Source organism: Myxocyprinus asiaticus, chromosome 49, assembly GCF_019703515.2.
Source record: "Myxocyprinus asiaticus isolate MX2 ecotype Aquarium Trade chromosome 49, UBuf_Myxa_2, whole genome shotgun sequence".
NCBI lineage: Eukaryota > Metazoa > Chordata > Actinopteri > Cypriniformes > Catostomidae > Myxocyprinus > Myxocyprinus asiaticus.
In genome coordinates, this window is record NC_059392.1 from 9,557,740 (window position 1) to 9,577,420 (window position 19,681).

Here is a 19,681-nt window from a genome sequence, read left to right on the forward strand (position 1 = left end):
AAAAACTGTCCCTCTTTCTTTTCTCTTTCTCCCTCTTTTTCTTCCAGCCCAGTCCCTAAAGACAGAGATAAGTATTACTTCAAGTTGCGGCAGGGTTTGCAGAAAAAATTGGTGGTCACCGTTCAGCAGATGACCAATAATGAGCTGATAATTGAGAGGTGGGTATTAGTATAGCCAGAGTAATTTTCACAAGTACAGTATTGTATGTTACTAATGCATTGTCATTGTTATTATTAATATTGCAAGTGTTTTGAAAAATAGTGCAGTGGGGCATCGTCAGAGTAAAACAATATGCAAGGAACCAGACAAACTTGTAAGCACAGTCTTATGCCATTAACTGCTTGTCTGTTCATTTACAGCCAAACTCAAGATAACTTTTTATGTCGTCAATCAGGGTCAGTGAGGTCAGGGTTAGTTGTTATTATAAGCATAAAAAGCAACTATTGCCTTTTTTCTCCTGTTTTTTAAATGTACATTTTTGCACCGCCTTACTGTTTAGACAACTGTTTTTGTTTGGTTTTGGTTGTTTGGTTTTTTGTTTGGTTTTGGTTGTTTTTATTAGTTTTTTGTTTGGTTTTGGTTTTTGGTTTTTGTTTGGTTTTGGTTGTTTTTGTTTTTGTTTGGTTTTGTGTCCTGTTGCACGAAGCCGGTTTCAGTGGCTCTGGTTTTTCTGTCTCAAGAAGGCAAGTCGGTTTTTATCGGTCTTCATCACCATAGCATCTTACGCTACACGGCTTACCTGCTCCGTTGTTTTGTGTATTGTGTTTTGATTAATCACTTTTAATTTCCTCATTTTGGAGCCTGTGCGCTTCGGTATGTGCGTGTTCTTTATGTGCACGTTTGCTCTGAGAAATCTAGTCTTGGTAAGATTTTAATGTAAACACAGTCATTTATTTCTTAAGTGAACAATCATTTGAATCAAAATATCAGACTTGAAGTTTAAATGCATTTTAATTGACCTGCCTTTGTCTAGTATATTGTTAATATTAATCAAACAACAATAACAACACAACGAAAACCACTCACTGCTCTTTGCTGGATAATTTTAAAAGCTTTAATAAGTATTAATGTATTATTATAATAATGGTATTGAAATTGGTTTTAAGAATCGTAAAATTGCTTTCATGTATAAACAAAATGGTTATTGTAACTGAAACATACACAAATTAATCTGAGTTAAATTAAATCGATCGAAAGCTTGTAAATCAAAATCGAATCTGGAAATCTATATCGATACCCAGCCCTACAGTTTAAGCATACTAAGTTAAGCATATTGCATAGTGCCTCTCCAATATGCTTATTATTATCGCAGTAGAGTCAATCCTCTAAAAATAAAAATAAATGCATGTAAAAATTATGTTTATTATTAAATTTGCTAAATAATAAATCCACATTTCTTAGTCTTGTTTCTAATCTTTTATTCCCAATCTATTTGGTCTAAAAGAGACTGAATTCCAGGGTTTTTTCTTTTGCATTTTTTATTTATTTTTATTTTTAAAGATGTGACCTGAATCTAAATAGGCAAGTCATCTCAACGAGCCTAAATTTAGATTAGGTTGTAATCTGAGTCTTATGAGTCTTATCAGATTTTAATAGCGAACACAGGATGTAACAACAGAGAGCTTGTTAGCAAATTGCATTATGCAAGAAGTGTGATTCACTCTGCGACCACTTGATGTCACTCTAGTAACTGTAGAAAAGACCCCCCACACTGTGAGATTTGCCATGAAAATGTTTAATTAAAAAACGCAAAAAGTCCAGAGTGGGTTTATAAAGTGCATGTGTTCCATTTAAGCCCAATTGTGTTCTAAATAAGCGCACTACACTTTCTTTTTTCTTTTTTTTTTTTTTTTAAGTAAATTCTTTATTAAATGAACACCTCAATTTTGAATACTTTTTGATTCATCAGCCTAACTAATTAAATAACTACTGATCAAAAATCAAATATGTGATATGCTGTCAAATGTATTATGCAATAAACAGTCATGTTTATTTAATGGCTCATTCTTGTCATCTAAATCCTTTCTGTGTTTTCCAGGTGCTTCGGGATGTTACTCAGTCCAGGTCAGAACGTTCGCAACAGCGACATGCACCTTCTCGACATGGTGAGACACTTATCCAATTCACCTTGTATTAGGAGTTGAACAACATTTGTTTATTTGCACAACTCAAACAAACTGACTGCCTGTGGTTTAAATCTTCTAGCTGTACCTCAGCACCAATGTCGTGTATTCATTTCTCATATCCTCATGCACAAACACTAATTTTAAATTACATTCTTTTGCCATTTATAGAAACACTGAGTGGAAATTTTTATTTTTTATTTTATTTTTATTATTCATTAGAAACATAGTTTTACATTGGCCCTTAAGCAAGTTCAGCTGGTGGTATGCACATCAAGAGCAAAAACAATTAGCAGTTGAATCAAGCATAATTGGGTTCATGGGGATTGAGTTAAAAAGCTTACGAGGTTTAATACTGTACTTGTCACCATGTAGCCTGTTGCCATCTGCCCTGTTTAGATAAATCACATCATTTGATGTTTCACACAGAGTTGTCAATACAAGACATGTCAATAGATTTAAATAATGAATCATGATTAATCTCATGATTTTTTTGTAATTGATTCAATTAATCTGAAATTTGCTGCAATTTGGCACAGTTTTTTTTTTTAATGTACAACATGGAGTTTGAATGCATTTAGTTTCTATTTAAAGAAATATAGCACAATTATACAGTTGAAGTCAGAAGTTTACATACACCTTAGCCAAATCCATTTAAACTCAGTTTTTCACAATTCCTGACATTTAATCGTAGAAATCATTCCATGTCTTAGGTCAGTTAGGATCACTACTTTATTTTAAGACTGTGAAATGTCAGAATAATAGTAGAGAGAATGATTTATTTCAGCTTTATTCCTTTCATCACATTCCCAGTGGGTCAGAAGTTTGCATACGCTTTGTTAGTATTTGGTAGCATTGCCTTTAAATTGTTTAACTTGGGTCAAACGTTTTGGGTAGCCTTCCACAAGCTTCTCACAATAAGTTGCTGGAATTTTAGCCCATTCCTCCAGACAGAACTGGTGTAACTGAGTCAGGTTTGTAGGCCTCCTTGCTCACACTTTTTCAGTTCTGCCCACAAATTTTCTATCAGATTGAGGTCAGGGCTTTGTGATGGCCACTCCAATACCTTGACTTTGTTGTCCTTAAGCCATTTTGCCACAACTTTGGAGGTATGCTTGGGGTCATTGTCCATTTGGAAGGCGCAATTGCAACCGAGCTTTAACTTCCTGGCTGATGTGATGAGATGTTGCTTCAATATATCCATATAAATTTCCTTCCTCATGATGCCATCTATTTTGTGAAGTGCACCGGTCCCTCCTGCATCAAAGCACCCCCACAACATGATGCTGCCACCCCCATGCTTCATGGTTGGGATGGTGTTCTTCGGCTTGCAAGACTCACCCTTTTTCCTCCAAACATAACAATGGTCATTATGGCCAAACAGTTCATTTTTGTTTCATTAGACCAGAGGACATTTCTCAAAAAGTAAAATTTTTGTCCCCATGTGCAAACTGTAGTCTGGCTTTTTTATGGCGGTTTTGGAGCAGTGGCTTCTTCCTTGCTGAGCAGCCTTTAAGGTTATGTTGATATAGGACTCGTTTTACTGTGGATATAGATACTTGTCTACCTGTTTCCTCAAGCATCTTCACAGGGTCCTTTGCTGTTGTTCTAGGATTGATTTGCACTTTTCGCACCAAACTACGTTAATCTCTAGGAGACAGAATGCGTCCCCTTCCTGAGCAGTATGAAGGCTGCGTGGTCCCATGGTGTTTATACTTGCGTACTATTGTTTGTACAGATGAATGTGGTACCTTCAGGCATTTGGAAATTGCTCCCAAGGATGAAACAGATTTGTGGAGGTCCACAATTTTTTTGGCTGATTTCTTTTGATTTTCCCATAATTTCAAGCAAAGAGGCACCAAGTTTGAAGGTAGGCCTTAAAATACATCCACAGGTATACCTCCAGTTCAGTGCTGTCCTATCAGAAGCTAATTGTCTAAAGCCTTGAAATAATTTTCTGGAATTTTGTGTATGTAAACTTCTGACCCACTGGAATTGTGATATAGTCAATTAAAAGTGAAACAATCTGTCTGTAAACAATTGTTGGAAAAATTACTTGTGTCATGCACAAAGTAGATGTCCTAAATGACTTGCCAAAACTATAGTTTGCTAATATTAAATCTATGGAGTGGTTAAATGAGTTTTAATGACTACAGCCTAAGTCTATGTAAACTTCTGATTTCAACTGTATGTAAGAATTATTTTATTGGTGTGGTAGCAAAAGTGTTTAGATTGTAGGTGATATACTTATAATAGTATTTCATGCAAATGAATTTCACTGTTGTTAAAAGTTGCATTTGGGTTTGATTTATGAATATGTTGAATACATTCACAGATAAATAAGAGTCTGACTATGGGATTGTTGTATTGCGTATTGTTCTCTTACTCTGACCAATCTTTAGAAGTCACACTGAAACAAATGAAGCAGATTCATTGTCAAAATAGCTAAATTAATTAACGGCATTAAATTAATTTTGCAACATTAAACATATTTTGTTTTTATTAATTTCAAACTTTGTGTTAACATTGGCAGCTCTAGTCATTTTACAAGAAGCTTGATATTTGTTTGTGGTTGTTCTTGAAGGAGTCTATGGGGAAAAGTGCTGATGGGAAGGCATATGTGATCACTGGCACCTGGAACCCAAACATTCTGGATTTCCCGCCACTCAACGAAGACACACCAAAAGGTGAGTCCTAATAACGACCCTTTTATAGGGTGGAATTTGTGCACAGAAATGAACGTTTGTCCAGTGTATAGATAATCCCTTAAACTAATTTTAAGGTTTTTAATTTTATCATACAACAAACAAACTGTCTGACAGGTTTATAGTTTTTATTAGAGCTGTCAAAATGTACACGTTTACGCATGTTTAACGTGTTAATTTTTTTTAATTGCAATTAACGCATTTACCATTAATAAAGCCTAAACCGGCAAAAACACTGGTGGGACTAGGGTGGTATCTTTGCAATGTGTCCTCCCGGAGTCATTACACTGACGCACACACACGCACAACAGCTATAGGAAAGGACCTCTTAATGCTATTTGTATGTACAAAGCAAGACTTGTGACAGAAAGCAAGTACTTTGCAGCCTCTGTAAGGTGCAGTTTAATTACAACAGAAGCAGGTCAACTCTTAACCATCACGAAAATGCATGAGATGTATTTGTCTGCAAGTGCTTTTCATGTGGAGTTCAAAGTGGTGCTTGACGCTGCTTTTACACCCTGATGTGAATCATGATGGCGGCTTCACGATTGCTGTAGCAAAGCAAATAGCCAGAGTCTGCCAGCTGATTAATATGTGGAGGATGAGAGTTTACGAGATTTAATGCTCATAGCATTAAATATGCAACTTATGGGGGGACTAGAAATTTTGACAATAAGTGTTTTTATATATATATATTAGTAAAATTTCAAAATCTGTGATTAACTATGAAAAGAATTATGTAATAATTCAAATAAAAAAATGAAATCGACTGACAGCACTATTTTTTATATTAAAAAACATGTTTTGCTTCTATCTACTATTTATACCACTTTTACCCTGTTGACTATCTTTTCTAATCACTTGTCAAAATATGTCACTCTCGCTGACTGTAGTTGCAGCAGTACAGTTTTAAATCAGTTTATATGAATTGATGTGGCCTGTACTAGTGGTTGACTGATGTGTTTCTCAGCAGCAAATGCTAATATCTTGAGAGCAGGTGGCTGATGGACGCTATGATGCTGATATATAGATGATATATTTAAATTGAGTCATAGCAAATGAGATGTTTATTTTACCCCCGTAAATAATCTTCATTTTCCAGTGCATTTTTAGTCTGTAAATTAAAGGTTTCTTCATTTAAATGTGACCACTATCTGAGGGGGTATTTGTGTATAATTACTGTATGAGCTGATGTACCCTCTGACACATGCAGTCCATATTTGACCGAAGCCAAGATTGAAGGTCAAAGAGAAAATCTGTCTAATCCGAGAGCAAATCTTGTTTACATTGAAACTAAGAGTAAAGTCATCCTCACAGCAGAAAAGGGAACAAATCATCCAGACCAACAGTGAAATACAAGAGTTTCATTGTCAAACCAGGGTGTGGCAGGGCGGAGGGCCGGGCCGTGATGCTGCACACCCGGCTCCTAATCAGGCTGATCAAGCCCAAGAGGGATAAAGGCTACCGGAGGTGGCAGTTCGAGAGAGAGAGAACTACAGGCAGCTGCCCGTTTAGGGGCCGGCTGTGCGTCATCACGGCCCGGCTCCTCCCTGCCCCACAGGGTTAATTATCTTCACTCAAGTGTTGCAAGATGTTGTATTCTGGGGAACTGATCTTGTTGTATTCTTTCTTTGGTGAGCCCTATCCTTAGGAAAAAAAGTAAGCCACTGTGAGAAACAGATCTGTGAGAAGCTGAGAAAACTAGACTGTTTTCACACTTAGGGGTTTTATTATTTCAATTAACAGGAAACAAGTAAAGCAAAAATTACAGATTTATGAGAGAATCGCTGAAAATAGATTCCAATTACAATAGTCAAGATGAAAATGATGGTGGTGAGAAAAATTGGTAGGTAAATAGTGGAACCGTGGAGAGCCCCCATTAAGACTTGCAAACAGACATAAATCAAGACCTCTGAAATGTTTTACTGCAAGTGTAATAAAATGCAGACTTGAAATGGAAACCTCAATTTACACAGGGAAGAAGTTATACTTGCTGATCCAAACCTTATTTAAACTAAGGTGGTTATCTAAAAGTACAAGGCTGAAATTTAATTTCTATGTAAATTCCATGTAATTTCACAATAGAACAGGGGTTCTCAACGGGGGTGGTACCTGAAAGAGGGGGGCGTTAAGTTACAAATGGGGGGCGTTTATCAGTCATAATAATCAAATCTATCGTCAAGTTCATCTTTGCATTAAAACGTTTATCTAGACTTGGAGTATATCAGTTGGTTCTCGATTATATGGGTTGGTACGCATTTGTCCTGCGGCTCATCTGATTTTGAAGTCTAGCGACGCATCTGAAGTATCTGGTTTAGCAGTGTCAAATACACAGGCAGAGTCACAACCTCGGCAAATGCACCTGTATGGCTCTGTAGATGGATACGGCTCAATGGACAGAGCAGCGCCAGCGCAAAGCTCTTAAAGCTCGAGCTCTTCAACTCGCAGCTTTGCGAGAATCAGTGAGAAGCAAGGCGTGAGAAGCAGAAACCATTTGAGTTCGGCACAGAATTCTACATCACCACCCTTGAATTTACTATAGTAACACTAACTGTACTATAGGCAGAAATAGATTGATAATAAATAGTGTCATATCACTACAGTTCTATTAAATTTGTCATAGGCTACATTAGGGGAGTGAGGAAATAGAATTAATTTTTGGGGTAAGAAAATGAAGTAGTGGGGCGTTCATTTAAAAAAGGTTTAGAACCACTGTAATAGAACATCAACTTTTGAAAGATTTGTAAGCCCGTAAGTAGTTACCAGCACTCTGAATACTCTAGGCTGAATGATTAGTTGTAATTGTGCAGTGTTGAGTTAATGATTGACTGAAATTTTTACTCTCCAGACAAGCATGTGTACATGACTGTAGCTGTGGACCTGGTGGTGACTGAGGTCTTGGAACCTGTGCGGTTCCTCATGGAGGCGCTAGTGAGGGTCTACCCAGCTAATGAGAGGTTCTGGTATTTTAGCAGGAAGGCCTTTTCTGAGACCTTTTACCTCAAGCTCAAACAGGTAAAGCTCAAGCTCAAACACAAAAAAACCTCTTACAAATATTTAAAGCCATATTTTTGCGTTCTCACAAAAAGTTTTGCATTCCCTCGAAATAGCTTTGCGTTCCCTCACAGTAGTTTTGCATTCCTTTCCAATGGTTTTGCATTCCCTCGAAATAGCTTTGCGTTTCTTCACAAAAAGTTTTGCATTCCTTCTCAACAGTTTTGCATTCCCTCGAAATAGTTTTGCGTTCCCTCTTAAAATAGTTTTGTTCCTTTGCAGTAGTTTGCATTCCTTCCTTATAATTTTGTGCTCTAATTTTGCATTCCCTTACAATAAGTTTGTATTCCACTAAATGGTTTTGCGTTCCCTCGAAATAGTTTTGGTTCCCCTTAACATAGTTTTGCGTTCCTTTGCAGTAGTTTGCGTTCGTTCTTTATAATTTTGTGTTCCCTCAAAGTTTCTCTAATTTTGCATTCTCTTACAATAAGTTTTGCGTTCCCACGGAATAGGTTTGCTTTTACTTGAAATAGTTTTGGTTTCCCCTAAAATAGTTTTGCGTTCCTTTGCAATAGTTTGTGTTCCTTCCCTATAATTTTGCAATCCCTTACGATAGTTTTGCTTTCCGTTGCAAAAGTTTTGCATTCCCTAACAATACGTTTTGCGTTCCCTCCCAAAAACTTTGCGATCCCTCGCAATAGTTTGAGTTCTTTCACAGTGGTTTGCGTTTGCTTACAAAAGGTTTGTTTTCTCTCTCAATAGTTTTATCCATCCCTTACGAAAATTATCCATAGTTTTACTAAACATGTTTCAGCTATGGTATTTGTTAAATAACTATAGTATTACTATAGTAAAATTGTGGTTACCATTTTTTTTGGGCAAAATTTTTCATTATTTTTTTTAATTTTTTTTATTACCATAGAATTGGTTTTCCTGTATTATTACTATGATTTTACTATGAATATCATGATTAAATATGGTTACTGTAGTAAAAGCACGTTTAATTTTTGAAAGGGATTGATAAAACTATTGCGATGGAATGCAAAACTTTTTGTAAGGGAACACACAACTATTTCGAGGGAGCACAAAGCTATTTCAGAAAATAAGTTCACACCCTTCCCTCTAAGGTGCTCTGTAAATGTGGGACGAATTACGCTTAGTTGTCATGACAAGAATGTCACAATGCAAAAAAATCTTAATGGCTTCAATTTTTTTTTATACAGAATTTACGTATACGTATTTCCTTATTTTTTTCTTTTAATCTGGGGGGATATATGACCCAGAAATGTTTCTGACAGGCTTCTTAAAATTCACCCATATACTGCAAGTAAACCATAATTATTTCTTGCCGTCTCTTTTCAAACATGAATTGCCTATGAACAGTTTTAGGCTACAAGATAAAGGCTACGCAGAAAGTGTGCTTTTGTGACGCGTGAATTGAAGCACTAACTCCTAGAAGCTGTGAAGCGGCAAATGGAGGCTTTGTATAATTCGTAGCTTAATAGGAGGCCCGGCACTCATTATCATGCTTAAGTAATTAGGGCTTGCAGCCTGCATCTCAGCCTGATTGGTTCCGTAGTTATCTTATCACTGAGAGAAAGAATGCCTGTGCTGTAGTTAAAAGCTAATTAAAAGATAATATTATGGCGTTAGTGATAGGCCAAGCCCATTCCTCGTGTTATTTTATTATTTCTTATTTGTTTACGACGCTCATTAGGTGCAAGGAATTGGCGTGTAATTATTCTGGCTGTAATCATCATTCTTCGTCTGTTGTACAGTTCCACTTTGCAATTAAAAATGGAAACAGAAGTTTACATTTGAGCCACATGGCGCAAGGGAAGCAGTGCCAGTAGCAACATTTATAAATTTGCAATTCAGTTTGTGCAAACTGACCTGAAGAGAAGTGAGGTACAAGTGCAATATTCACTCTTGATTTCCCCCCTGCAAACTGTAACCCTGATAATGCACATTTCTAGAATATTTGAAATGCAGCTGTAAGGCTTTGTCATGCTGCTGTGTTTACAGAGTGTGTTTGTTCTTTTTTTGTGTGTCTAGGGCACAGGGAAGGGCAGCCAGGGAGATGCCATGTATGAAGTGGTAAGCCTGCAGAAGCACACAGAGTGTGCAGCTGGAACACGTGGCCGCCTGCAGTCTCCCACTGAGGAAGAGGAACCAGAGGAAGGTATGCCTCTATCTAGTTCATCAGAGTGCTTTTCTGTGTTTCATTTTGTTTTTCTTCCTACTTGCCTTTTTTCACCCAATGTCTCCAATTTGTGGTGCAGTCCATTAACAGCGCCATATTCTACGCTTTTGGAATCATGTCCATGTATAATGTTACTCAAGGTTGCTTAGAGTGTTATATTTTCCACCCTCTTTGACTCGTAGAATCAAAGCTGAAGTTGGTAACTTCTATCCCAGCTCACATTTTGTCAACTTGATTTTATTGCTATCCATTTAAATTTGTAAAATTGAAGTCTACTTAATCCATTTGAGTTGAAACTACATGAATACATTTTGTGGTGTTAAAGTAGCATTGATGAAACTGGGCAGGGGATTTCCATTTCCCAGCATGCTTTGCTTTATATGGGACTGTATAGGGAGAATAAGTGTCGAAATCATATGCATTATGCAGTGTTATTTTATGAATTTTTGAGCAAAATGAGAATAGAGGGAGATTTGTTAATGTTTAATATTCTGTTATATTAGTATTTAGAAAAGAAGTCTGTTATGCTGGAGTATTTGGGTTTACCATTGTGAAGTTTGATTTGAGTGCTGCTTAGCTCTATAAGCAGTTGCTATTAAATGGACAATGGAAAAGTTTCACTGTCCTTACAATTGCTCACCTGGCATATACTAAGGATTACTAAAATAATTTAAGTTGGGCCAACCTAAGAAAATTAATTGAATAAAACCTTAGTAAATTGAGTTTGACATTATAAAGTTGAGTTAAAACTACTATAATACATTGATTTTACCTAATCCAACCAAATTATGGTGGCTCAATGAAACTGACTTAATCTGAATGACAGACATTAAATGGCTTGTCAAAGCTTTCTCAAATTCAATTAAGTAAGTGTGATGACTTCATTTTTTGAGTGCTTAATATGTAGAGACAAATATAAGTAAGCATTTGGTGGGTTGATTTCCTTGAAAACTGAACTCTGAGGCACTATAAAAATGTAGTTTTGTTTGAACAACTCAACCAACCAGACACATCAATATTTGATCAACCAATGGCGTGAGTATGCCGGGGGGGAGAGATTCGGAAATGCTGTTTGAAAACAATGTTTACTTTTCCAATTCTTTTGACAGCGCTAGTGGCGCAAAAAATAGCTTTTAACAAGTTGTTTTTGCTGCTGTTTCTTTAAGACTTTTGTCTAAACTTTGTATGCTGTAGGTCACATTATCCATCATCAGGGTTGGCCAAGTTGCTGATTCTTCTATCTATAGCTGTTGATACATACAGCGGCAAGAAAAAGTATGTGAACTACTGAATTACCTGCATTTATGTATAATTTTGTCTTAAAATCTGGTTTGATCATCTAAGTTAACAAACACAATCTGTTTTAACTATTAACACACAAATTATCGTATTGTTCATATACATATTGAATACATCAAACATTCACAGAATAGGTTGGAAAAAAGTAAGTGAACCCCTAGGCTAATAACATCAACAAAAGCTGATTAGAGTCAGGAGTTGGTTAGAGATACTTCGACTTATAAAAAGCACTCAAACATTTTGAGTTCGGTATTCACAAGAAGCATCTGCTGACGTGGACCATGCCTCGCAAAAAAGAGATTTGTTGCTTTGCATAAAGCTGGAAAGGGTTACAAAGTTATCTCGAAGAGCTTAGATATTCATCTGTCGACAGTTAGACAAAGTGCCTATAAATTGAGACGATTTAGTACTGTGGCTACTCTCCCTAGAAGTGGCCATCCAGCCAAGATGACTCGTAGGGCACACTGCAGAATGCTCAATGAGGTAAAAAAAACCCTAGATTGACAGCTAAAGACTTGAAGGAATCATTGGAACTGGTTAACATCTTTGTTCATGAGTCTACTATACGGAAAACATTAAACAGGCATGGTGTCCATGGCAGGACACCATGAAGGAAGCCGCTGCTTTCCAACAAAAACATCGCTGTGCGCCTGAAGTTTGCTAAAGACCACCATGACACTCCACAACACTACAGGGAAAATGTTTTGTGGACTGATGAAACTAAGGTTGTATTGTTTAAGAAAATCTGCAGACTGGCATCAAAAAAAGAATATCCACCTTTTGGGATGGCCCAGCCAGAGCCCAGTCCTTAACCCAATAGAGATGCTGTGGAATGACCTCAAGAGAGCTGTTCACACCAGACATCCTAAGAATATGGCCGAGCTGAAGCAGGTCTATAAGGAAGAATGGTCGAAAATTCCTTCTGAACATTGTCCAGGACTAATCCGCAGCTAACAGAAACGATTGGTTGAGATTATTGCTGCCAAAAGAGGATCGACCAGTTATTAAAATCCAAGGGTTCACTTACTTTTTCCACAGCACTGTGAATGTTTAATGGGATGTGTTCAATAAAGACATGAAAGATTATAATTGTTTGTGTGTTGTTAGCTTAAGCACATTGTGTTTGTCTATACTTGTGACTTTGAAGATGAGATCACATTTTATTATCAATTAATGCAGAAAACCAGCTAATTCCCAAAGGGTTCACATACTTTTTCTTGTCATTGTTTATATATCGCCTTATGTGTTCCACAGTAGAGAGAAAGTTGTATAAGTATGGATCAATATTTTTGGGTGAACTATAAATGTAATATGCTCATGGTTGTGACATAATAATGAAGATTTCCAAAAGACCAGCTTTTGTGAGTTTTAATTAGTGGACTGGAGAGGGAACTTTGTGTTGTGAATGTTTAAGTACATCTGCATAGTACTGGTACATTCCATTTTTAAAAATGTTTTTATTTTTATTTTTTTATTTTTTTTATTATATAAAAGTACAAGGGAAATCCTGTTTCCAAGCTTTGCAAGCTACACTCACCTTGAAGTAATTGCATCTCCACATGTGACTTGCCCCACTTACTCCCATCCTAAACTCTCCAGGCTTGCAAATACAGCTCTCTGAAGTAATTTACATTGCCTTTCAGAGCTAGATTGAATGTGTTTGGATGTACACAAGGAAAGAAAAAAAGCTGTAGAAAGAACATTTGTTTTGATGTTTTTTCACTTTCATTTCAGTGCTAACACATCAAAAGAATGAGATCACCCGTCCAGATATTTTCCCACCAAATTGTAACATGATCAATATTCCCTCATCTTGCATTTTCCGGATGTGGTTTGGCAGCACGAATACATCACAGGCTTTAATTTAGTCTGGGCTTGTAGCTTTAGGTGAATTGTATTAGCTATCTGTCTTTTTGCGACGTGGATTCGAACTGTGTTTTTGACGGTGGCTGCCACAAGCCAGAGATGTGAAACTCTGGTGGCTTTCAAGTGGTTATCGGTGCCCATTTCAGAAGAATAGATTCCAATTTGGTTAAGTGGTATTGGCTATCGGGATCTGTGTTTCATCTGACCACCTGGAACAGGCGCGCTTTATTTTTTCTCTTCTGTAGTCTCAGATTCTGCTCAATTTATTTTTGCACACCACATGGATCGATAATTTTAAAGGTTGATTAGTATGTAACTCTGAATATAATTTCAAGGGATAGTGCTACCAAAAATGTAAATTCTGTAATCATTTACTGTAGTCAACTCAGTCAAAACATGTTTAGTTGTATATAAAGAAATTCAAATGTAGGCACAATTTATATTTGTCCACAAAACTAATTTTAAGCATATAAACATAAACCTTTACATCAAAAGGTTTTTTTAATATCATGAGAAACATAAATTCAATCAGGTGGGTCCCAACTTTTGACTGGTAGTGCACACTTGGACATTTTGCAAACATATTCAGAATATTACTTCAGTTTTTTTCTAAGCATGTGTTATATAATTTCATATGATAAGCACATATAGTCTTATGTTGCAACATAACTCCTTAATGGTAGAGCTCAGCAGAATACAAAACTATTTACATAATAAAAGTAATGATGTGGGTTGCCAGATTTGGAAGTCATTCAGCAGTATAAGCCTATTTTTAGAAGAATATATCTTCTGATCTCAGGTACTCCATATGTTGGCAAAACAGAGCAGAAATAAAACTTGAACATGTCATATTAAGTACAATATGGGCAAGATTTGCATAGGCTAAGCAGTTTGCTAAGCAAATCTTTTCATATGCTCCTATCTTTGATGGCATAAAGGATATAGGACTAGCTTTGTTATATCTCAAAAAATATATATATCATCAATACCTAATTTATTTACCACATACGTATACTATTGTCTTTGCTATTTCCACACTCAACTGTCTATGTACCTGCTCTGTAAACCATTCACGAAAACATGAATGATTTTTATTCAGCCTTTGGAAAAAAAACAGAACAATCCCACCTTTGCTTTGCACAATTTGTTCCAAGCCTTGATTTCTGGGCTATACAACTAAGTTGTTGTTGTTGTTGTTGTTTTTGGAAGTGTTGCCCTGGCCAGCTTTCTCTCTCTGAGATATATTGGGAAGGCAGATGGAAAAGAGGATTCATCCACCCACATCTGCTACTGAACCGCTATGTCACCTTGCAACAGGCTCTGCTCAAGGCTTGTCTCTCTTTCTCTCGCTCTCTCTCTCCCTATCTCAGTCTTTTTTCACAACGTTGCCAAGCTACATGTGCAGTAAATGTAAAAAGATGCCCTTTAAAAGCATTTCAAAAGAAACCACTGTGTTCAAGACCTCACTTGGAAGATTGTAAAAAGAATGCCATTTGAGGCACTCGCTGGAGGTCATGTACGTTTGTAAATGGGCTCAAAAAGCTATGTTGTCTAAAGCCGAAGTCCTCAGGTTGGTGACCCGTAAATTAATCCCTATTGTGTTATGACAAAAAAAGTGGCTTTTTTGTTCTTTATTTGAAGATCTTTGCATGATTACTTGGTCATATACTAGGGGTTGCACCAATTAAGGCTAGGTCATGGTTTTCACGCACAGTTGATAACAGTAAAAAGCACTCAAACATTTTGAGTTTGCTATTCACAAGAAACATCTGCTGACATGGACCATGTCTCGCAAAATAGATCTCGGAAGAATTGTTGATTTGCGTAAAGCTGGAAAGGGTTACAAAGTTATCTTGAAGAGCTTAGATATTCATATGTCCACAGTTAGACAAATTGTCTATAAATGGAGAGAATTTAGTGCTGTGGCCGTCCAGCCAAGATGACTCAAAGGGCACATTGCAGAATGCTCAATTAGGTAAAAAAAAAAAAATAACCCTAGTGTGACAGCTGAAGACTTGGAGGAATCATTGGAACTGGTTAACATCTATGTTCATGAGTCTAGTATACAGAAAACATTAAACAAGTATGGTGTCCATGGCAGGACACCTCGAAGGAATCTGCTGCTTTCCAACAAAAACATTGCTGCGCGCTTGTCCTCAGTAAATTTAATCCTCATTGTGTTACAGCGAAAAAGTGTCTCTTTTGTTCATTATTTGAAGATCTTCGCATGATTCAGGGTATCCGTGGGTCCTTATCTTAATGTCTTAAATTTACTTTTTAAAATTTAAGGCCATGAAAAGTCTTAAATATCTTAAATTACAAGAAGTCTTGCTGATGTCTTAAATTTTGCTGCGTGAATAGAGGAGACACTTAAAACAGCCAAATCTGCACGAGTAAAAATCCTCTCTCTCTCTCTCTCTCTCTCTCGTGCATCCGTCATTTAGCAGCTGACGCTTGAGTTTAGTATGAGCATGCACAGGGAAGTGCATTTTTACTGAACTTACGATGTTACACATGTATAAACCTTCATAAACCCGTTAATCCGAAATGCAAATGGAGTTATTTTTATATCTAACACTGTCGCTCCTGCTTATAATCGACAAAGCTGTCAACGTTACAGTTTGCAAGTGCGCAAGGCTGGAGCGGTCTTTTGACGCCTCTCAAATCGTTGCGCTTCCTTATTTTACACTATACCTTTGACAATAATTGTAAAGCTAACAGACCTACTCCGCTGCAGAGTTACACCTGTTATATCTCTCATCTCCATCTCTCTAGCTCTAGGGCTGCCAACGTAATTGCCACCACTTCCGTGTTTGACATAAACGGTGACGTTGCCAAAGCATTGGTCTAATGCGTCATGTCTTGCTAGAAAGCAAGTGACTAAAGAGAAGGGTCACAATATAAGCTACATACTTTAGGCTACATGCGTTCTTAATGATTTCATTTAGAGTTTTAATGTTGTATTAACTTATTAACACACAAATGCACAATAAAATATATATATATATATATATATATATATATATATATATATATATATATATATATATATATAAAACATGTCCAGATACATTCAAGTAGCCTCAGTGGTTTTGTATTTACCAGTTAATTAATTAATTTTTTATTGTGAAAGTGGTCTTAAATTTTTCTTAAAGTTGGCCTTAAGTCTTAAAAAGCCTTAAATTTCATTCCTTCGAACCTGCAGATACTCTGATGTTTACTTGCTTCTGCTCGCACACTAGGGGCTGGACCAATTAAGGCTAGGACCTAGTTTGCGAACAATCAGTTGCTGTAGCCTTTCGAAGTGCTCTTGACAGCAAGCCTGTGTGGAATGTGCTTGACGTATATGTGCTATGACTGCTTTGTGATAATTTTAGTAGAGTCAACGGCTGGTGCATGCGCAGATGGACGAGCACATCTGCTTGTCTAGAAAATGTAGCCTGTATGCGGACAATCCATGTGGACTGCGCTGATGATGAAAATGATGTCACGCAGAAAACCCAAAACATACTTCAACCTTTAATCGGCTTGTTGATTTGTTCAGCCACGTGGCGGGTCACATGACTGCAGTTCACTTGTTCTATACATTGCTACAGCAGAAGTAAAAAATTTCTGTTCACAAACTGCGTGCCAGTGTAGTTATGACATTTAATTTCGTATAATATCCTTTAATAGCTATAAGGATTTTGACTTATGCGAAAGTGAAAATACATGAACCCGTAACATAAGCTAAGTTCACATACAAGCCAAAAAGTTGATTGTTACTAAAGTGCTAAAGTGCTAAACATGCAAAGACCTTCTTAAGGCTAAAAGTCTTAAAGGCGCTGTAGTGGACATTAGTGTGAACTATCCGCTTCTACGTGAGTTTTCTCTTTCAAGCCAACTACTGTCATGGCCAATCAACATTTTAAAGAGAATATTGCTGAACAAGTAAGGTGAAGGCAATATGTTAATAGCAATTTAACAGAATAATAACACATCCACATAACACATGACACTGACATTTAAAGGTAACTATCACCCCCTTGAGTACTGAGGCTTGTTACCGCCAAAGTAACGCAAGAACGCACGTTAAGCATGTTCAACCAGACTGCCCGTTGGCCAAACGCTTACATTTGCGTACTCGCGTAAAGTATGTATCTGGTCTAATGCTGCACTACGTATTTTGAGTCATTTGCCCACCTTCGAGTTGACTACTTTTCATGTCTACTAACTACTTGACTAGTAAAAATTTGTAGTCGTGCAAGACTTATAGCACTGAAAAGTTTACAACAGTGTCATTAAATGCCATATGTTTAATCACGACACTCTCAAATGTTTTGAGATGCATAGAGATACATAGTTGTCACCACCAGATGCATTGTCATTCATTCCCTCACTTTTCTCTTCAAATGACATTATGCACAGGCTTGTTGTGGCCGCAGACCTTGAGATATGTTCTCGGAGGGCTGGTCGGCTCCTAATGACCTTTGTGGACATTAAGTCCAAGACATTTTCTTTAACTCCTCAAGGCGTAAAAGTAATCTTGGCACTCTGCAGTGGCATACATCCCTGACTAGTGCAGGTGTATAAGCCATATAACAAACTTCTGAATGCTGCAAGGACTGTTCTCTTATTTAGTAGTGGTGCTGTGCAGCATCCAAACACGTCATAGTAAAAATATAGCTGCAAGCAGCGATGACTGGCCCAAGCACAACTGGTCCTTTTCCACCCGGTGGCTTTCGGAAAACAATGCAAGATGGACACATGCATTTGACATTATTCTAAACAATTTTGAAGCAATTTGGATAAATCTATTTCAAAGTCTGTTGTAAGTGCCACACCACCTGCTGCCAGTTGGTGGCACTATGACCGTGACCCACAATAGCCACATCCATGTGATTAGCCCCCAAGAAAAACATACAACTTAATTTTGATCTAAATCACACAATGCACGTAGAAGATAAGAGACTTCCTGTTTCCCTATTTTTGCCATTAATTTGGTGCATCGCCATGGCAACACCGTTCGATATTTAAAAATCTGTTTGCAATTTAGCGTCGCCAATATCTTGGCATGATATCGCCCACATTTCGTACCTGTAGCATGAAATCCCTTGGAGGAGTATTTCAAATTCCAGAGCATGCATTTTTCAAACAATCCAAAATGGCAGACATCCTGTTGGGCAGAGCTTATGACTGTCAGCGCAAAAGTTGTCCAGCTTGATGAGATCTATATGTGTACAAAGTTTGGTGATGGTTCCTCAAAAGGGATGTGCTACAGAGCCCCCGAACATGTCCATCTTCTAGGTGGAGCTACAGGGTGCTTCTGTACTATACTAATGGTATAATTTAATGATGGCTAAGGAGACATACACAAAAATGTGGAAATTAAATTAACGCTTTTGCACAAATTTTACAAACTTTGTCACTTTTTTTTATAATGCACTTTATACTCTGGGAGAGTTAAGTTATAAAGAAACTCATTGCTTAAACGATTTTCTCGTCAATTGCAAATATTCAGTTTAGCTATACAATCACTGAGCACTTTATTAGGAACTCTTAAGGTCCTAATAAAGTGCCAGACGTGGTCCTCTGCTGTTGTAGCTCATCTGCCTCAAGGTTTGATGTGTTGTGCACTCTGAGATGCTATTCTGCTCACTACAATTATACAGAGTGGTTGTCTGAGTTACCGTAGCCTTTTTCTCAGCTCAGCCAGCCTGGCCATTCTCCGTTGATCTCTCATCAACAAGGCATTTCCGTCCACAGAACTGCCGCTCATTGGATGTTTTTTGTTTTTGGCACCATTCTGAGTAAACTCTTGAAACTCTTGTTGTGCATGAAAATCCCAGGAGATCAGCAGTTACAGAAATACTCAAACCAGCACGCCTGGCACCAACACTCATGCCACGGTCAAAATCACTGAGATCAAATTTTTCCCCATTCTGATGGTTGATGAACATCAACTGAACATTAACTGAAGCTCCTGACCCGTATCTGAATGGTTTTATGCATTGCACTGCTGCCACATGATTGGCTGATTAGATAATCGCATGAATAAGTAGGTGTACTCATGTTCCTAATAAAATGCTCATTGAGTATATATGAAGCACTGCCCACACAGACGTCGCTGTCAAACCAATCAACTTTCTATTTGTCGACGCTGCAAGTTTGCACCAGATCACCATACTTAAACCCCCACATGAAATTCTTTTAGGAAAATTTCTTCGCAACTTGAAGTCTTTCATATGAACTTCCTGATCGTGCAGAATTTCATCGCTCAAAGGTAAATTTGACCAAGCTGTATTGCATTTCACTTACCAGGCACAATGGTGATGGTTCAAGGATTGTCTGTTACTCTGTTTAAACCAGCAACCTTTCAGTTACCAGCCCAGATTTAAACCTCTAGGCTACGCCACCCATTAGTTCTATCATTTGTACCGTTACGGATATCATTCAAACGGTAGTGGCGGTTAGTCTGTTTTACAACTGATATTTAGCATAAATGTGTGTTT

At 37.3% G+C, this 19,681-nt stretch overlaps 1 protein-coding gene across 5 annotated transcripts in view; it reads left to right on the forward strand.

Moving 5' to 3' along the window:
* LOC127438412 (rab GTPase-activating protein 1-like) overlaps window positions 1–19,681 on the forward strand; it is a 131,227-nt gene that overhangs the window by 13,752 nt on the left and 97,794 nt on the right. For all 5 annotated transcript variants that reach the window (XM_051693978.1, XM_051693983.1, XM_051693982.1 and 2 more), the window contains exons 7-11: window positions 48–158; window positions 2,039–2,105; window positions 4,708–4,810; window positions 7,677–7,843; window positions 9,878–10,004. In XM_051693978.1, coding sequence (XP_051549938.1) covers window positions 48–158; window positions 2,039–2,105; window positions 4,708–4,810; window positions 7,677–7,843; window positions 9,878–10,004 — 575 coding nt within the window. The remainder of the gene's footprint in view (window positions 1–47; window positions 159–2,038; window positions 2,106–4,707; window positions 4,811–7,676; window positions 7,844–9,877; window positions 10,005–19,681) is intronic.